Source organism: Gasterosteus aculeatus, chromosome 20, assembly GCF_964276395.1.
Source record: "Gasterosteus aculeatus chromosome 20, fGasAcu3.hap1.1, whole genome shotgun sequence".
In the NCBI taxonomy this organism is placed as follows: domain Eukaryota; kingdom Metazoa; phylum Chordata; class Actinopteri; order Perciformes; family Gasterosteidae; genus Gasterosteus; species Gasterosteus aculeatus.
Window position 1 is genome coordinate 9,706,718 of NC_135707.1, and position 19,801 is coordinate 9,726,518.

At 42.6% G+C, this 19,801-nt stretch overlaps 2 protein-coding genes across 3 annotated transcripts; both read left to right on the forward strand.

Annotated features, from left to right (window-relative positions):
- The first annotated feature begins 1,870 nt into the window (after window positions 1–1,870).
- gpr20 (G protein-coupled receptor 20) lies at window positions 1,871–8,300 on the forward strand. Its single transcript, XM_078095082.1, has 7 exons — window positions 1,871–2,363; window positions 6,010–6,248; window positions 6,363–6,629; window positions 6,751–6,995; window positions 7,222–7,306; window positions 7,695–7,820; window positions 8,009–8,300. Exons 2-7 carry the CDS (start codon window positions 6,051–6,053, stop codon window positions 8,183–8,185), a joined length of 1,098 nt encoding a protein of 365 aa, XP_077951208.1. The 5' UTR covers window positions 1,871–2,363; window positions 6,010–6,050; the 3' UTR covers window positions 8,186–8,300.
- Window positions 8,301–9,745: 1,445 nt separating this feature from the next.
- On the forward strand, window positions 9,746–19,722 carry LOC120810972 (solute carrier family 45 member 4). Of its 2 annotated transcripts, none has more exons than XM_040166024.2 (13): window positions 9,746–9,911; window positions 10,814–11,644; window positions 13,479–13,667; window positions 13,752–13,931; window positions 14,133–14,812; window positions 14,909–15,061; window positions 15,169–15,417; window positions 15,620–15,739; window positions 16,097–16,196; window positions 16,347–16,427; window positions 16,526–16,656; window positions 17,022–17,090; window positions 17,289–19,722. In XM_040166024.2, the coding sequence occupies exons 2-13, from the start codon at window positions 11,428–11,430 to the stop codon at window positions 17,553–17,555; spliced, it is 2,436 nt and encodes an 811-aa protein (XP_040021958.2). In that variant the 5' UTR covers window positions 9,746–9,911; window positions 10,814–11,427; the 3' UTR covers window positions 17,556–19,722. The 2 variants fall into 2 exon arrangements, with proteins under 2 accessions (XP_040021958.2, XP_040021960.2); XM_040166026.2 differs by having other exon boundaries at window positions 9,755–9,911; window positions 14,133–14,791.
- Window positions 19,723–19,801: the final 79 nt, after the last annotated feature.

The window sequence follows — 19,801 nt, forward strand, 5'->3', positions numbered from 1 at the left end:
GTGACAAGAGAAGCGGCTTTGCAGAAATACCCGATACAATGTAGAGTAACGGCCCACAGAGAAAATGCACCACCTTATTTTCTCCTTTTTGACTTTTGGTTTAATTCGAAGAATTAGGACTAAATCATCTCCAAAAAAAGGACTTGACCGACTGTTTCAGAGGTTCAGTCTGGAATATGTGCACATGTAGGGACTCGCTGGAAATAAAAGCATCACCGCTTATTGTCTGGAATAGAAATTGTTGACCTCCTATGCGATAACGAGGAGGTTTTCGTTGCAAAACCCCCCAGAAGCAGCATTTGAAGTGGCGGGTAGTGGCTTACAAGAGATGTGGTGGGCAAGCAGTGGTTCTACCAAGAGGAAGATGTGCAATTATTTAGCAGTCGAATGCTTTAGCAATTGATTGCTCACATCTGTCTTCATAACCGCTACTAATTCCTCCATCCTCATCTCTCATCATTCCTCAAAATGTGGAAGGTTCCCGCCATAAATAAAGCTTTCCAGTTCCCCTTGTTGTATTGAGTCACACCTTTTTTATGCTGCTTTCTCTGTACATCCACGCGCGCAAACAGGTCATATAAAGATCCGTCATCTAAACACCTTTACGTTGCGACAGACGCGCTGTAATCACTCTGTCGTCCAATCTTTGCCTTAATCGAAGGAAAACTATTTCACTCCTCTCGCTCTCCCGCTCCCCCTTCTTTCCTCTCCGTCCCCATCCCTCACCTTCTCTTCGCGCTCGTCGCCAGTAACATGTTGATCCATGGCTCTTCTCCTGACATCCGTTATTCCGGATGTTTCCGGGAAAAGTTGAAAAGCTGTGAGTGATGATGATCCTCTTGACAGGAAGCCAGGAGACACAAGCCTGCCTCATTCTGTAAGATGGATGGAGCATCCAGGGACACGTTGGAATGAGACATTTGACAACCGTACATCTGAATACAACATTATGGACGGGCTTTTTTGTACTTATAGATTCAAGTATGTAGGTGATAAACAAAACATTAGCGCGTCAAATGAGACAAACTTCTTACAAAACCGGATTTCTGAAATGATATTTTGCTTTTCATACATATTTTGCGATTGCAAATACACATAAAATAATAATTTAGGCACAATAACTAAAACACCAGACCTAGGTTGCCATCCACTTTACCTCTATGAATAGGATTCAGATCTGCTTTTTGTTATGCAGAACAATTGGGGTCATGTTTGCAGAGATTGTTAAAGGAAGTAATTACAGGACTTTGTGTTTTGAGTTTTTGACCTATCAGCGCTTTCTGTCGTCGCCTTACAGTTCGGTGCCATAAATCACCCACCCATCATTTATATTTATTGGGTTTTGCCAAATCCCTAATTTTCTAGTTGGAACTACTGTTATTTTATATCATAAATGAAGAAATGTGTGGGTGCAACAACATGCAGGTGATTTTTTACAAATGATTTCTTCTGCTTTTTTGAACCACTTTAAGCCAAAAGTTGTCTTCGTACTATTTAGTGGTAGTATTTACATCTCATGGTGTTATATTCTAATTTCCTAAATACATCATTGCACAGTTAAACCGTAGTCTTTTCACCATCTCCTTGATGTTTTACCTTTAATGTTACTTCTCTGTTACTACGTTATGCAATGTCCACCACATTATTTGTTACGTAACCATTTCCATTTTTTTATTTACATCCATAACCGGAACTTTTCTGGACCAGTATGGCACTTCTGAAGCTATGTGTCGTTCATGTTGTGTGCACTAAGACATCTATAGTGTGTGCACTGTGGTGTGTGTGTGTAGATATGCAGACACGTGAGTGTCCAGGCCGAATGTAAACACACACTGAGACTTCCTGTCCAAAGACCAAACGGAGGGAAGATTTAGATTGAGAGGGAGGGAAGTAGACAGACGGAGTCATTCAAGAGAGAGACTGATAATGATGCCTACAGCGAAAGAAATCCCAGAGAAGAAGAGAAAAAGACACATGGAAAGAAGTAAGACGAGCAACAGTTAAAGAAACGAACACACTGAGTGACTGTGGGGAGGCTGTCAGAGTGACAGAAATGACGGGGCTGCACACATCCGAGTGTGTTGATCACTACAGCCAACCTGCATGATTCAAGGAGTCTGAGACACGACACCAACAAGACAGGAGCATTTAATTCCTCACTGAACTGCTGAAGCTGTTCCAGAAAAGTAACGAATGTAACTGGATGTTTGGAGACGATTCAAAGGTGCAAAGGTCACGGAGAGTTCAAAGCATCTCTGCTTCGGAGAAGACATGAGGACACATCAGCTTCACCAGACAGAGATTTGACTTCACTGGAGTTGGTCTACTGGTTTGACTGGTTAGTCTCTCTTTTTTCTCTAAAGGTAAGTTGTCTTCAGGAGTAAATAAACTGTTTACACAAAGTATTTTGTAAGTAAATCAGATCTGTCTCAGTTCAAGCAGACTAATAGGAAAGTAAAATTAAAAATGTTGTCCTTGTGCATCCAATGTACAATAAAAGTCTTACATTGAAAACACTGCAAGCAGTATTATCCACAATGGAATTTTACATTTTCTAAAAAGTTACAATCATACACCATCTCAGAGAACGTTATTAACTGTAACAATACGAGTACATGGAAAGACCCCTGTGAACCTTTATTGCATGTGCACGTACATCCATCACTAAAATTGTTCCGTTTTCCTTGAGGAGCTTTCTATGAAGCTCTAATTTGATGCAGGACAGCGTGAGATCTGTTTTCTACTACCCCATCCTGTGTCTCTCCCTTTCTTTATGAACCTCTCTTTCACACACACATCAACGGGACTCCCACGCTGTTGGAATTTATTTGGACAGTGTTATTTGTGATCTGCCTCTGGGCCCCAATGCTCTCCTCTCAGTATCACTTTACAGTCATTGCATCACCAGAGTCTTTGATGTCGAAAAAGGAAAAGCAACAATGGCATGGCAGCAGTGATGCATTAGATTACTGTCATATTATTAGTATGTGCTCAAACAAAAACGTGTGAGATATTCCATCTCTTTTCAATTATTGCCTCTGATGACAGTTTAGCAAATCCTACAGCTGCTATTAACATTTCATTTTGGATTTGCATTTGGGGGTTTATCGTTTTACCACAAATTAATAACACTCGCTAGTGTTTAGGCCAAATTATCAACTTTACAATATAGAACAAATGGTGGACAACTATGGGCTTCATTGTTTCTTTTATTCTTATTTTAGCTTTACTGCAGGAATGAAGCCGTGGTAGATAAACAGCCTGGCTAGCTTTCTTTTAAAGCTCTAAATAGGTATCGTGCTGTGAGCAAAATGCTAACAAGTTTTAGTTTAGCATCTTAACATTATTACACAGGAGCAGCACGTTGATGTGGTGGTTAGCAATTTAGCCTCGTAACAAAAACAGCCTGAGTTTAAACCTTTCTGGGTGGAGTTGGCGTGGCGTCTCTGGGCTTCTCTCTGGGTACTCCGGCTTTCTCCCACAGTCCAAAAGACAACCAGGGTTGGATAATTGGTGACTCTAAAACTACCTGTAGCTGCATGACTGGGAGAGTGAAATGTTGTTTGTCTCTACGTCGGCCCTGCGATTGACGGGGGCAGGGTAGAAGATGACCGACTCACATTATTCATTTTGCTACTAAACACACAGACTCAGCGCTGTCATTTGTCGTGACGTAGTTGGATGAAAAGAAGAACTGCGGCTTATGTAGCCAGATGGCCTGCATGCTATAAATACTGCTCAAAAGGTTCTGTTTTGGGGATCCATCTCCAGAGCAATCTGGCTACTATTAAAGTTAGCAAAATTAGGGAAAAACCGCAGGAGATGTTATAGACAAGGACGCATTTGAGAGTTTTTTGGCTGACTTGGACATTCAGATGTACTTATTCGATGCAGAGTGTACGGCACAAGTAATGCCGCGGATTAAGGCGCAGGCCGCTTGCGTGCCAAGAAGATGGCCGGGCGCCAGAAGCTGGTACACATCCTTGTGTATTAGCACAGCTTGCACGAGGTCATTTATTGTTTCAACTGACTACGCTTCCCATCAACATTGATCGGACATCCACATAAAGGGGCGGTAAATTTTCCTGAAATGTACAGGTGGGCTCCAGGAGACTTTGACATCACCGTTGGGTGTGTCTCGAGGTCAGAGCCCTCCTCTTTAGCTCTGTGTGTTTAGTTCATAATACGTTGACCGGCCCTGACAACAAATAGAAAACCACTGGATTGTATTACTTGTGATTGCCATTTGTTTCTGAACAAGATAAGTGGTTTAACACAATTCCCAGAGAGCAACGCTCATATCGCTTGTTAGTGCTGCTAACGATGATGAACTGGAGCTCCCAGTAAGATGAACAATATCAAGGGACGTTACTGTGAAAACACCCATTTATTTCCTTCAGCGGTCTTAATGTTCTTAGGCTCGACTGATCTTGTTAATGCAGATAAATCACATTCTTCATTCCTCAGCTGAGCATGTTATTCTCATTAGCATGGACAGACTACATATTTCATCAGCCTGACGATTATTTTGCTGTGAGAGACGACTTGTGAACCACGAGCAGACACAACACACACCGTACCAGCCTAGAAATTCACATGAGCAATTAAACAACGTTTGCCATGGAAGAATAGGGTTGTATTCCAGCCTGCAGCCGATTTAGGATGGAAACTCATTGTTAAGCTCCACAGAAAATGTGGTGTTCGCCTCGTTTGACAGTTTCTCATGTTTTAAATGCCTCTGATTTGTCATTACTAAAACTTGATCAGTAGGTTTTTTGGAGCTGTGTCATCATCCTGAAATCATACTCTACTGTTGTTAATATGTATACTATCATCTCCATCTGTCCTTCCATCCATCATCACATTAAATCCCATCAGCGTACACAGGCACTGACTGCCCTCTGCTGTCTGTAATATTCACGTCTGCTAGATTGTGATTCATATTTGCATCTTTTTTCACATAGTTAACTCAAATGTGTCATTAAAATAAAGTCTTATAACAGTTGCATTTTGCCGTTCCACTGCGAGAGATGATCATCACTGTTTTAACATCTGAAAAGTGAAGAAGAGAAAACTGGAGCATTTTCTCACAGTGACATATGTTACTTGTTCACCTTTGAAGAAGTCTACATTTAACTTGTTCTCGGCACTTATAACCAGTTATTGCAGATATTGCAGCTTTTGTTCCACCTCTATACACAGTTATGTTAGTATAATCAGTGCATGTCTCATCCTTTGCCTTCTCACCAATAAATGTGTCTCCAGGGTTGTAATAGTCTCAGTGTTGCACCCACTGAATTAATATCAATTTATAGTATAAGATTACTAAAAAAAATATCTGGGAAATAACTGTTTGCTTTTCCATCGACAGAATTTAGTTTCCACTAAACATTTCTGTGTACACCAGTTACCAAAGGAATGTGCCATCTTTTTATGAGGTAAATAAACAGGCTCTGCAGATCATGATTAATTCACACAGGCAGAACATTTGCTATTTGCGGTTCAGATATGATCTGACCTGAATTATTCAAATGAAGCAATTTCTTCTTCTGTTATGACGGCCATGAAAAGGTCAGATCTGGGTCAGAAAGGGGTAGATCTCTGTAGCCTGTGTTTCACAAAAAGGGTTCTTTTCCAGGGATGTTTAAAATCTGCATTGTTACTGTAATAAAAAACACTTTAAACACTACATTTCAGCATCAACAGATTGTAAATGAATATGATATTTGTTTAAAGTGGCTTTGTCAGTTTGGTCACGGCAACAGCAACAACCTCACTAAGTAGGGTTGAGTGGACGTTGGGGACGTGGTCTGTATGCTTGCCCATAACTTTGCACAGGCTTCAAACTAACAGCAATGAATTTTCCATGTGTCTGTCTGTGTATCCCTGTGGCTCCAATGTATGCTGGGATAGTTGGGAATTGTACAAACCTTCCATAAAATTGCACCCTGACTAAAAATATTAAGTAATTGTTCACTTTAGCTCAACGTTTTGTGTTTTGTTTGACAGTTTCTGCACTAATCTGGATCATCGCCATCCCCGTCACCATTATGATTGACTTCAACAACACCGAGTCCTGGCTTGTTATCAATACTTCATTTCCCATGGTGCCTGTAATAGCCAGTCCCAGTAACAGCAGTGGCATGGAGGCCTATCTTCAAAGACTGGCTCATTTGGACGAGGGGCTCTACAACGACTTTTACGGCCTTTGGCTTGCACTGATGGTCATAAATTCTCTGATATTCCTGGTAAGCACTCCTTACTGTAAAGACGTCAACGTTCCCTACATCCTTATATGAGTTTAGAAACTCAAATTCACAAGGCTTGACATGCACAAACCCCCAAATTCTCCCCTCCCGCAGGTGGGCATGGTGCTCAACACAGTGGCACTTTTTGTCTTCTGTTTCCGCACCAAGCGAAAGACCACCTCCGTGATCTACACCATCAACCTGGCGGTGACCGACCTCTTGGTGAATCTGTCGCTGCCGACTCGCATCCTGCTGTACTACAGCGGGGGAGCTTGTCTCACCTGCTCCTACCTGCACATCTTCAGCTACTTCGTCAACATGTACTGCAGCATCTTGTTCCTGACCTGCATATGCGTCGACCGCTACCTCGCTATCGTGCAGGTGGGTTTGGACAGAATTGGATAGGAAGAGAATGTTGTTTTCCGAAGGTGTTAAACAAACCCGCTGGTGCAGACGTCAAAACTAGAAAGAACTCAAAGCGACGCATTTCCTGTGGTTGCAGGTTGAAGCGTCCCGTCGCTGGAGGAACTCCAGTGTGGCAAAATGTGTGTGTGTCTCCGTCTGGCTGTTTGCCATCGTGGTCACCTACTCCTTCCTCTCCACTGCGTTCCAGCACCCGGGCTGCTGCCTCTCAAAACTCCTCTTCCTCACCATCACTGAGTTCTTTCTGCCCCTCCTCATCATCATGGTCTTCACGTTGAGAATTATGTGGGCACTAGCCGACCGCCGCCTGATGCAGCAGAGCAGGTACAAACCACGTTTTCCTCACAAATACACAGTGTACAGTTCAGAATACCACGACATTTCCTGTCTGGTCTTAGAACTTAAAACGTACGGTGTTTTATGAACCCAAGCTTGGGATCATATAATAAAATGCACTGAGATCAAATCTACCGCTGATTGAAAGCACGAGCAGGCACACGGCTGAAGGAACGTCACAGTACTGCTGTGAAACTGGTGTGTATTTCATCAGGGAGAGGCGGAGGAGGGCTGTCCAGCTGCTGACCACCGTGCTGATCATATTCACTGTCTGCTTCACACCCTTTCACATCAGACAGGTGAGTGTGAGACATGTTGACGTTTGTTTTAAAATAAAACAATAATCATACATCATATAAGGCATATAGGTATTAGAATTAGATGTTACACAAAAGGGAGGAACGAGTGAAAATAAGATCAATATTTGAATTCAACTCTTTAATAATACCACACTAAAAGAGTGTCGTGCTCATGTTCATAAACTTTGCCTGAAACACTCCAGCTCAGGTCTGAAGCGTTTTATTTTACGTGGCGGCTACTATAGAATTGTATCTTCACCACAGAATGTACTGAGCCCCAAAAGTACTTTTTCATATATAACTAAACAGTTCTTTATTTGATCAAGCTGAGTAGGTTCGGATGAATGTAAAAACTTGATGTCACAGGTTTTTTGTCTTGATGTTGCAGGTGGTGGTATACTTCCACCCTGACATGCCTCACCACGTGATAGCCTATCACTTGACTGTCACTCTCAGCAGTCTGAATAGCTGTATGGATCCTGTCGTCTACTGTTTTGTTACAAATAATTTTCAGGTAAAACTCTGCTTTTCCTTCCTCACCTCACCTCATCCCACTCATCTCAGCATCCTTCCTCTCTGTCACCTGTCCTTGTATCCATCCATCCTTCCCTCCGGGTGTAACTTGTCCAGCCATCGCTCATTAATTTGGTCATTTACACATCGATTCGCTGAATAATTTACAGCTTGTTTTTTTCCCCTCAGGCCACCGTGAGAAACATTTTCCGCCGAGCAGAGCGCGAGCACACTAGCGGCGACATCGTCAGCATGCAGCACAGCTCCAAGGCCTCAGGTGGGACAGCAAATGCCGTCACTAACAATTCCATCATGATGACCAAGATGCCCACTGCATTGCAGAGAGGCAATGCGGGGAAGAACTAAACACTGTAAATCCTCTTTCACATGGAGAGAAGAAAATTGAGAGTTACAGTGATGTCAGAGTTGCCTGGACAAGGTGATATTTCTGGACTCTGTGACATGTGGACCAGTTATAACAGCTTCAGTGTGTACGGCAATATCACTGTGTGAATGTTGTTTATTTATAGTAATATAGTATTAGTATAATTATAAATAGTAATAATATTAAGATTAATACGAGTTAAACCAATTCAGCTGATCCAGCAACCTAAAAACTTGTATTACTTGATGTAATTTCTACATTGACAGCAGAAGAATGTAATCTGCATTTTAAGCCCAGACTTCCCCACCTGTGACTCTTCCACTGTGAGAAGATTTCCCCATGCCACCAAATAAAAAAACAGGATCCAAAGATTGATACATATTTATACTTGACACAATGGAAAAGAATATTTTATGTAACAGTAGCTATATTGTATGACTTTCAAAGTGTCTAAAATGTTCTTTCAAATGTTACTTCATTTTTTTGAATGAAATGTTTTCTACTTTGTTAAACACAACATGGACAGTCTTAACTGTTGCACCGTGTAGAAGTAGTTTTCATACTGCATGTCACCCGTAAAATAAATCACCTGAAAGTGAGTTAGCACAATTGCCAATGCAAAAAGCACTGACATCTGGGACTTCTGTAATAATGGAGAATATTTCATAATTGGCTATTGGCCAGAACAGAAATGCAGAACATCACAATTGCAAAGCAATGTAAAACAGACCACACCTGTATCTGTTTACCACACGGAGATATGCTGAGAGATGTTTTTGCCTGGACAACATGGTGACCACCTCAGAAGATCCACTGCAGGAATATTTGGGAAGGATAATCACTTTTATGCAGCAGAGGGCAACATTGCACTCCGTTTCGAAGACTAGCACCCCGTAAGAAACCAAAGCTCTCACTCACTGAACAATTTGTCATTTCTTTTATCGTCAATCATTAGGACAATGTCATATCAACTGACTCATAAAGTAATATTGGCCAGAAATTAAAGGTTTTTGTTGGCTTGATGTACTAACCTTGTACGTTTCTGTTACCTTTGGGTTGATGTTCTAGTGAATAGGTCATCAATGTTATTACATTACAATTACGTCTCACCTCTACGTCTTGTTCTGCAGAAAGTTCTGGCTGTATTCACATTTTCAAACATTCTCATAAGTCTTGCTTTTATTTGTGAGGGATTAGGTTTGGAAAAATAAAACTGCAACCAATTAATTGATGAATTATAAATTATGTTTTGAAATGATGAATTCATTACTATATCCTAAATATTATTCGTATTTTATCACTACTAGAGCTTTTCTCGGGTTTGGCCATACGAATGATAAACAGATTTTATGATCTGTACAAGAGACTTGGTGGTACGAAGGTTGAACAAGTATGTTGAGAACTTACGATCTGACCTTTGAAACGTACAACAACGACTTGCAAATAATGATTGTGAGTAAAACATCATAATTGTTATTCTCCGCCCACCGTAGGTGAGCGGCTTGATGACGTAATGTGCGTCGCCTAATGTCCACGCCTCGCTTTGTTACTGTGGAAACCAATGAGATTGATGAGTGTAGTGAAGCAAGTGGTAACTCAACTAGCCAGATTGCTAATCCGAACCAAGAATTCCGATTTGATGTTCTCGAAAAAAATGACGTAACGCGGAACTGCTTATCGCTTTACTGAAGTGGAGTGAAATCTTAGGTATGTTGCATCCGTCTGTCTTTGATATCACTGCTTGTTTCCGGGTCTTAACCTGCCAACGTGCCTTACTAATGTATTAGCCAACCTAGCTCGCTATGGTAACGTTAGCCACAAGCTAAACTTCTGTCAATGCAAAGTTAACGTTTAACGTTATATGTCCACGGTGATGTAACAGTTATCTTGCTGTTGTCCACGTGCGCCGCCCAGACGCGCAACACCTCGTACGAACCTAACGTTAATTATGCCGGTAACCGATTACGTGGACAGCAGAGGAGGTCGGTGGGTGGCTCAGGTAAATAGTGCACGTGATGCGGACAGCGGAGATGCCCGCGAGCTGAACGTGGCCAAAAGGTTTAAGAAGGAATTCGTGCAAGTTAAGCACTTGTTGACTCCTCACTTCGCGCAGACAGTAAAAAGCTCGACAAAGGAACGAGTGTTTCGCGTCCGTGCGACGCGTATTTAACCGTGTTTATTGTGTGTCAACGTGAACATGTTCGTGACCGAACATCTGTTGGTGACGTAACAGGGGGGCAGATTTCCTTTAACGCTGCTTTTCCTCGCGCCTCTAATGAATCAAACCTTTCTAGTAATCTGATAGCTAAGGTGCGGCACACTTGCTTCGGTCTTTGTTCCTCTTAGTCTCTTAGATGATGTCTATTCAATCATTAAACGACCCATAGTATCGTGCAGAAGCATGTTGAGTCTTAATTGATAGTCAGTGCACCTCAAGCGGGTTTTGTTTGCCATCACGTGATGCAACAGTTACATTTTAACACACTGGGGCTTTCTGTTACTCGTCCTTTCATGCCCCACCTAACAGAATGTTTACACGGAGGCAAGACGCCCGGGTGTAATATTTTCTAGCTCTAGCTTACTATCTAACTGTTATCTGTTGTCTGCAGGTTGATGTGTCACTCAGTGGGTCTTTGCCAAGAAGTTTCTACACGCCTTTAAAGCCGCCGTGCCAGGAAGTGTGCTTACATGCACGCACAGACACACACAGACTTCAGCCAAGCAACCCTCTGACCTTAAACCATTCAAATACTGCGTGCACTCAACCTCCAGCACAGACCTTCAGCCGCAGCAAACGCATTCACAGACCTTTGTTCACCCGTCCCACGGCAGACCGAGCTGCTGGATCCCACAACGCAAATATTGCCTCCCGTCGTCTCCCACCACCTCTGCTCTCCTGTGCACCTCCCTGCTACACACCTCTGGAGCTACACAGGACTTCTCTACTCATGCTGAATTTAAATATGTGGAATAATTAAGCTAATAAATTCATCACTTTTGGACACAGCGATCTCATTTCATTAATGATCTTTCCTTCCTCCTCAATGACTTGCCGACCAGCAGGGATGCTCTCCGATTAATCTATCTGGAGGGAGTGATCAAGACCCTGGACATCACATGTTGCATCAGCATACAATAACATAGTGGGCAGTTGCTGCGTACATATAGGAAATAGTTTGCATAAACAATCCGTCAAACCAAATAAACCCATTAGCAGACTGTTATGGAAGGAGATGCGGAGACGAGGGAGGCGTCTGGCCTTCCGGAGAAGGTGAGACTAAAGGAAGAAGGAGAACGGAGAGGGAGCGAGTCCGAAGGAGAGGGCCGGGCTAGGCAGATCCCTCTGCATCGCTGGGTAATGCACGGGGCTGTGATGTTTGGACGGGAGTTCTGCTACGCCATGGAAACCGCCCTGGTGACGCCAGTGCTGCTGCAGATAGGTAAGGAGACATTACCGTCACGCACAGACACGGACGAGGGCAGAACCACGTTCTATCGGCCCAGTCAGGTATCGCTTTGGCATATCTGTGCCAGTGTTCACCTGGTTAGTGTCAGGAAATTGGAGTGTCAATAATGTGGAGCTTGACTGTCATCAGGCGGACTGGATCTGTTGGTTTCCTCGTCTTCGCCAATGTGTCGTGTAACGTATGTGCCCAGAAGTAGCCAATCAGGGGCTTTGTGGTTGCAAGGCAGGTTTGTCACTATAGCAGAAATGGAACAAAGGCATTCTCGCCTGGGTTGGTATGACAGGAATGTCTAACATAGCACATTTTAGTCTCTGTGTTTTACTGCCTCTTCACAATATATTGAAAGAAAGCAAACAAACAACATTCTGCCGATGTTTTTGAGATCTTTTTGTAGGTGTGCAGTGTAGCGTGGCTACTGCAATGTCAGTTCAATTCGTAGATTAGTCAAACACAGATTAAACTCATTGTAAATTCTGCTCAAGAACCCTGACTTTAGCAATAGTTATACACTGCAAACAGGAAGCCATCACAAGGTTCTTTTGAAAACGGAAACTTCCTTAAAAACTGAATGTGACAGTGAAATGAGATGTCCCATTTAGGAGAATTGCACAATAAAATCTATTAATGGAATGAAACTGGTCCAATCTGAACAACCTCAACAGTGACTTTGCTGTCAGCCATGCATATAGTTCTGTGGCTTTACAAAATGTAATGCAATCAGGATGCTTGTCCTCACACGGCATCACTGAAAACACAAAAGCTTATTATTATCCAGCGGTCGTCTCCTTCGCTGCCCCTGCCGGAGCATTGCTGCACCCTGGCTTACAGACGCCATCTGTCCATCCGTAGAATAATAGCAAACCGCTGTCTGGAATTTGTAACGGATCACTTGCCTGAGCGTGTGCCTTTTCCTTGTGGCTTCACGTCCGCGCATGTATGAGACGAGCATAACTGAGGCCTACTCATTCGCAACACTGCTTCATAGTGCTACTTGAGGTGAAACATCCCAGCAGGTGCAAGTCAAGACATGTGGTGCTCTTTACAAGAGAGAGAGAGAGAGAAATCAAAATTTTTCCATCTTCAATAAGTCATCCGGGGTTTTGTTGACTTAGGGGAGAGTGAAGACCGGGGCAAAGCAGGGCAGCATGAGTAACATGTTGTTCCTGTGAGAACCAGCCAGCTGACTGAAACCACGTCTTTATAAGGGGTGGAAAATCCAGATTTTGTCATCCAGCAGAGACGGTTGTTATTCTATTATAACTGAAGACAGACAGCCGTGTAGTGGCTTTTAATAAATGTCACACATATTTATCACAGCTTAAGATTCCAGAAGGGAAGTTCTAGTAAATTAGTGTAAAAGACCACAGAGCTTGATTCATCAGAATGAAGAACACAAAAAGCAAACTATATTAGAGCAGGAAAGCATGTTTTGTGCTGAATGTTGCCAGAAAGAACTAGAACACTACTAATAAAGGGTTGAACCTTTTCTCCATGTAACATGTTTGCCTATTTACGTTCCTGTTTAAGGGTCCTCCGCTGTCTCTTATTTCCATGAGCTGTCATTGTCAAGTAATCCTGTCAAGTCTTCAAAGAGATGGTATTTTGAAATCAGACGAATTATCAAAAAACAGCATGTTGCTGCAATAATGTAGCTTATTATTCAACAATTTGGTCCAATGTGATAAGAAAGATGTACCTTTTGTGGTAAAGTAATGTTTGCTCTCAAGTGTTTCCTAAAAACAGAAATTAAAACTGGTGTCACCTGTTATTTAAGTGTTGAAATATTTTCTTTGTGTGTACTTTCTAGGTCTTCCTGAGCAATATTACAGTTTGACATGGTTCCTCAGTCCTATCCTGGGTCTCGTCCTAACGCCTGTCATTGGCTCAGCCAGTGACCGCTGTACTCTGCGGTGGGGCCGGAGAAGACCCTTCATTCTGGCCCTGTGTGTCGGTGTGCTGCTCGGTGTGGCGCTGTTCTTAAACGGATCATTAATAGGTGAGTGGGAGGTTTCAGCAGAGATCACCACTTCACTGTCACAGCTCCACCCCCATCTGTGTGTGTTTCATGGTGTTCTCTCAGGCCTCTCTGTCGGTGACAGTCCCGGCAGCCAGCCCATTGGCATCATCCTGACTGTGGTAGGGGTGGTGGTGTTGGACTTCAGCGCCGATGCCTCGGAGGGACCAATCAGAGCTTATCTTCTTGATGTTGCTGACACCGACGAGCAAGATATGGCTTTGAATATTCATGCGTTCTCTGCTGGTAGGACTACATGCTTGTATGGACACACACACACAGTTCACACTGACTGTATAACAGCTATTCTAAAACCATATATAAGCAGGTACATTGTACAAATACCAGAGTCTGAGTTAAAAAAAATGAGTTTTACTCACAGGTTTCAGAGGCTTCTTGTGCTTTTCCACTGACCTTTGCATCTGTGTCTGCTGTCTTTTATGCCAGGGCTCGGCGGAGCGGTGGGCTACATGCTGGGGGGTCTCGACTGGACCGGCACAGCTCTGGGCCAAGCGTTTAAATCGCAGGAGCAGGTCCTCTTCTTGTTCGCGGGCATCATCTTCATCATCTCCGTCACACTGCACATGCTCAGTATCCCCGAGCAACCGTTCGCTCCTTCCGACCAGCTCAGGGACAGGGCGGGGGGGGAGTCCAGCAGCCAGTTGTCTCTCGGGGCCGTTGGCCACACAGCACCGTTACTTGACGTGATTGCAGAGGAGGAGGCTTCAGCTCGAGCCCCGTCCGGAGAGGATGGCGAGTCGGACCCCGAGGAAGGAGAGCTGGACTTCACTGCCGTGGAGCGCGTGCGGAGCAAAAGCGATTCGGTCTTAGCCATGCCAGACGCCACCATCGAGTTGGATTCTGACCTCGACCCGGACACCCAACGTTTCCTTCCACCGTTGCAACACTTTCTGCCGGAGACAGAGGCGGAGCTGGAAGATGCTTTCAGGCCATCCAACCACTGTGTTGGGTCCTCGTCTCCTTCTGGGGGGCCGCCGGCCCTTTCTGATGGGATGGCGGTTTTAGAGCCGCAGCTCGACGGGGCAACGAGCGACGTTCCTCTCCTTCAGATCGGTGGTTCTGGCGACTCACATCTGAAAAGCAGGGTAAAATCAGCTGTTATGATGGCAAGTGTTATTTGGGTTCTTCTTTACTATTTTTCAGATATTTTGAGTTTCCCTTTTTGCCTTTTAATATGTACGTCTTTCCTCATGTCCCAGCAGTTTAAGCCTGTCAATGCTGCTCACGCTGCTCATGCTGCCTTCTCTTCTGACCACTACAATGCGATCAACGGCCAATCCTCCGCTGTGTTGCCAGGCCGCCCCTTGCACACCTCAGTTTTACCACGACCACACCCACACACCTTCTACAGACAGGTGCGATTGGATGCTCCTTGATTGAAATAACTTTTTATAAAAAATAATTGTGATTTAGTCATTTTGCAAATGTGCAAATGCTGAAATTGGTCTTTTTGTCGCTTTAGCCCTCCTTCACGTTCTCCTACTACGGACGAGTTGGATCGCAGCGCTATCGACTGCGTAAAACGTCACAGTGGAGATCTCGGCCAATTACCAGCTCCTGCAGTCTGAATGACCTCAGTGAGCTGCAGGGCCACGCACACAGGCGAGAGCTGCACCTCTCAGCCAGCAGTCTGTCATCTGAGGGCTCCAGCAGTGAGGGCGAATCAGACGAGGGTACGACCGTTCGACTGCTCTGGCTGTCTATGTTGAAGGTAAATTGCAAATGCATTTATTATCAATGTATTTTATCCTATTTTATCATTGCGTAATGTGAGACGTAATGTGAGACGTAATCACATTTGCTACTTTGTATGCTCTGTTATTGCAGAAGTAATCAACTAAACTAAAATGTTATGATTAATTAGTTTCATGTTCACTTGTCTTGATTCCTTGTGTCTTTTCTGTCCTCGGTAGATGCCAAGGCAGCTGTGGACATTGTGTGTGTGTCACCTACTCACATGGTTCTCCATTATAGCCGAAGCTGTATTTTACACTGATTTCATGGGGCAAGTCATCTACCACGGAGACCCCAAGGTAAACTCACATGTGGTGCAGACCTAAGTGTCCTGACCTACATATCATATTCTACAGACTTAAGAACACATCATTATTTGATATGAATACCCACAGAGATAACTCCATGATAATGATTTTTAAATAATTAATAAAAATAAAATTGCATATTTCAAACCGTCTGATTCTTCGCGGTTTGCACATTTACATGTGCAAATTCAAAATATTCAGTGTTGAATATTTTTGGCAAACCTTTACCTTTACCTGGCATACTTCACAGATGTGTATGCCAAATTTGAACACCAGAATGTCAGTTGCTCAATCTATTGGCCAAGTGAAGTGTACTAGTACATTGCTGAAATATAAAACCTTTTTCAGGCAGCGAGCAATTCCACGGAGCTACTTAACTATCACAGAGGAGTACAGATGGGCTGCTGGGGACTGGTGGTCTATGCCGCTACTGCTGCTCTCTGCTCAGGTAAAACACAATGTTCCATTTCATTAGATTTGAATTCGAAAACAGGTGGTCCGTGATGGAAGTGTACGTGTTACGTCTCTAATCTGCTTCCCTTCGCTTCCCCCAGTAACAAAAATGTCTCTTTCACCCTCTTTCCATCACTCCACTCAGCAATCCTTCAGAAGTACCTGGATAATTTTGATCTGAGCATTAAGATTGTCTACATTTTTGGAACTCTGGGATTCTCAATTGGTCAGTTTCCACAATAAAATAACCAGCAGACAACAGTGGAGTGAAGCGTGGTGGATTTAGAATGACATTGTTTTGATTGGTCATCTTTCTAACCCTAGGAACCGCTGTAATGGCAATCTTCCCTAATGTCTATGTTGCCATGGTGATGATCAGTAGCATGGGCATCATCTCCATGAGTATCTCCTACTGTCCGTATGCATTACTAGGGCAGTACCATGAAATCAAAGAGGTATGTACACACACATCCATGCACATGGTTCGAGCCTGGCGATATGCAATAAAACATGACTGGAGCATGTATGTGGCACACAAGCAAATAAACAAACTGACATCTTTTATAGATGTAGCGATGTAGTATAATATAGACTTTGGCTTTGCAATCAACAAAAAATGTGTCAACATTTGAATTAGTTCAGGCTGTTACAAAGTGTACACTAATATTGTATTTGTTTGGTATCTCCTCACTTGAGGACTTGGTCAACATGAAAGTAGCTTTATTTACTTCCCCTAAAGGCTTTAAACAGTACATCATGGAAGCGTACACGCTGGGAATCTGTTTGATGTGTGATTGATTGATTCCCTTCGTCTCCTCAGTACATTCACCACAGTCCAGCAAACACTAGAAGAGGTTTTGGTATTGACTGCGCTATCTTGACCTGCCAGGTAAGAACTCAATTCCCAAATTTTGCTTTTGAAATGGGCGGCACCCAACCAGGACACATTCCTGTTCCTTTTGAACCGATTCAGACACACATTCATTTTGGATGTGAGGAACATGATGTATTCTTCCGAATGTGTGTAATTATATATATATGTATATGTGTGTGTGTGTGTATGTCATAATATCATATTTGTTTCCAGGTCTACATCAGCCAGATTCTGGTTGCATCTGCGCTTGGTGCTGTGGTGGACGCAGTTGGCAGTGTGCGTGTCATTCCTGCAGTGGCCTCTGGAGGCTCCTTCCTTGGCTTCCTTACGGCCTGTTTCCTCGTCATTTACCCTGATGTGGAGCCGAGCGGCTCAGAGCAGGACCTGGGCCTGGTGGGTGTAGCTCGAAGTTCTGACCCAAATGGTGACCTCACATATGGAGATATTTTGAAGAAGACAGACAATCACTCCGTCGCCTGAGCGTGTAAAGAACTGTGGGTTTCTTCCCACTAAGCACACACCACGACCTTTGTGGATTATACCAAATGTCTTATTGTTGCTACCTCAACTATAAAACAAATAACCGTTTAGATGGCTTCATGGATGAAGTGAGGCTATTAAACACAAAGGGCCAAATGGCAGTGACTTTGTGAGACAAAACAAAGTGTTCAAACTAACCAAGTGCACACTACCGATTCAAATGTAAGCCTTTATTGTAAAAACGCAAAGAAGCACACAGAGCACTTTGTCTCGCTCCTAAACAGAATGACGTAATATGTGACAATTTACTTCACCGAAGCTGCTGGTGTCTTTAACTACTTGATAAATAATCCTAGTGCTGTGGGAGTGTGTCCCTCTCTATTAGATGTTAACTTAATACAACTGTTCATTTTTTTTACCATTCTATTCATGCGTATTTTTTATTATATTGTTATAAATGCCACGTTTTGGCAAACGTGGTTTTCTACATTCGTTGCAGATAGAGCGATTTCATACACCATTTTTATCCACATCTATCGTCTGAATCCGTTACATGGAAAGCTAGTATGTAGTTACAAGTGACTTTATATTTTTTCTTTTCTGTTAAAAAAAATCCCAGTTCCTCTTACAGCAAGAAATATTTTGTCAGAAGCTGTAAAAAAACGGCATTTTGGCACCGTAGCCGAGTCCTCGGATAGATCTGTGATCCATGTTGCCTTTATTCAAATGGCCAACCGGTTGCAATGCAACATTTGTGACGTTTGATTTTTTTTCCATTCCTGTGAATTAACACTGTAAATGGTGGTGTTAACATGTTCGCTCAAATCTGACCTCGACTGCTGTAGAGAGTGTCATTTGTTTTTATTTTTAATGAAAAGAGTGAGTTTGCCACGCTGATCATTTGAGCGTCTTAAAGTTGTCGCTGGACCGAAAGGACAAATCACTGCCACACTGCCAGGCTTCAGTTTCCATTGCGATTGTGACCATTAAGCGTCACGCAAGATCATGTTCAGCAAAGTCCACAGGAACTTCATGTAGATGTGTGTCAACACATCTGTAGAGTGCAGTGCACAGTGTAACCGACTCGTGCACGACCCAATCAGGCTTCAGTCTCTCCTCCTTGATTGTACATTTTTCAGTAGCACCTCATCACTGTTTATGGGAGTAATTGCAAATGCACAGAGCTGCCCTAATGAGTATTCCACTTTCATTCGGGAGGTTTGATGTCCTGTGATGAGGAAAGTGCACATTGAATGGTGGAGAACCGCTTCTATGCAAGGCCAACGACTGATCTATGCAAACTCTAAATGTCTTCTGGCTGAGGTGTAATGACCAAGTGAATCTTAAAAAGAAACACCGGACCTAACGGTTCCCTTTCCTCTTTAAATGTTTGTCCAGCTCCAACAAATTGCTTAACAGATTTTGTGTGTCAGAGCAGGGAAGGGGTTTACTTTTTACGTTTTACCTTGTTTCCTGTTTGCTACCTATCGACTTTGCCCGATGTGAATATAATGATATCTTGCATCAGATATAAAAGGGAAAATGTTGATGAAATAACTAATCATCAATTTCCTTGCAAATAATAAAACAGTAATTTCACTTGTGTTTGAGACATCAGGTTTGTGCCATTGAGTTCTTTTTATGGTCCAGTTTAAACATGTTTTTTTATAGAGCACCTGTTGAAAAGAAGTTTGGGTACTTACATGTTTTTATTTCTTGTTTCCATGCTATTTGAAGTAGTTGTAAAATCTTTTATTTTCATTATAACTGATTAAATAAAAGAAAAGGAATATTCCTTGATGTGCTCTGTTGGCGCATACATTTTTTTTCACTAGTTTTATCACGAGTAGATGCAGGTGGACCAAAGACCTATTTTTTCTTCCAGTGTTGATTCCTTGTGTTACAGTATTTTATACTTCAGCCAGTTGAAATGTTTCTAAAAGACGTTTTAGAAACCAGTATGAGATATTGGGCACCTTGTCAATGGAAAAAGTATTGATTTTATAAAAATACTTTATGATGATTCTCTACTGTTGCTGTGTTTTAAGTGATCATTGGTTCTTTTTTCTGCTGCACAGTATTTTGTACAATGTGAACAAGGATTTCTTTTATTTGAAATTATTGCATCTTCACTTGTGTCTATTTTTAAATACAATTTTCAAATGTGTGCATGTATTGTCTTAATTAACCACTGTCTTTGCTCATTTTACAATAATTACAAAAAACTGAGTTAAATTATTTAAATG

Coding starts and splice junctions, on each gene's coding strand:
- gpr20 (XM_078095082.1), top strand. CDS start 6,051: ATGATTGACTTCAACAACACCGAGTCCTGGCTTGTTATCAATACTTCA. Junction 6,996..7,221: donor CGCCTGATGCAGCAGAGCAG/GTACAAACCACG, acceptor GTATTTCATCAG/GGAGAGGCGGAGGAGGGCTG. Junction 7,307..7,694: donor CACCCTTTCACATCAGACAG/GTGAGTGTGAGA, acceptor TTGATGTTGCAG/GTGGTGGTATACTTCCACCC.
- LOC120810972 (XM_040166024.2), top strand. CDS start 11,428: ATGGAAGGAGATGCGGAGACGAGGGAGGCGTCTGGCCTTCCGGAGAAG. Junction 13,932..14,132: donor TATTCATGCGTTCTCTGCTG/GTAGGACTACAT, acceptor CTTTTATGCCAG/GGCTCGGCGGAGCGGTGGGC. Junction 16,657..17,021: donor AGTACCATGAAATCAAAGAG/GTATGTACACAC, acceptor TCGTCTCCTCAG/TACATTCACCACAGTCCAGC.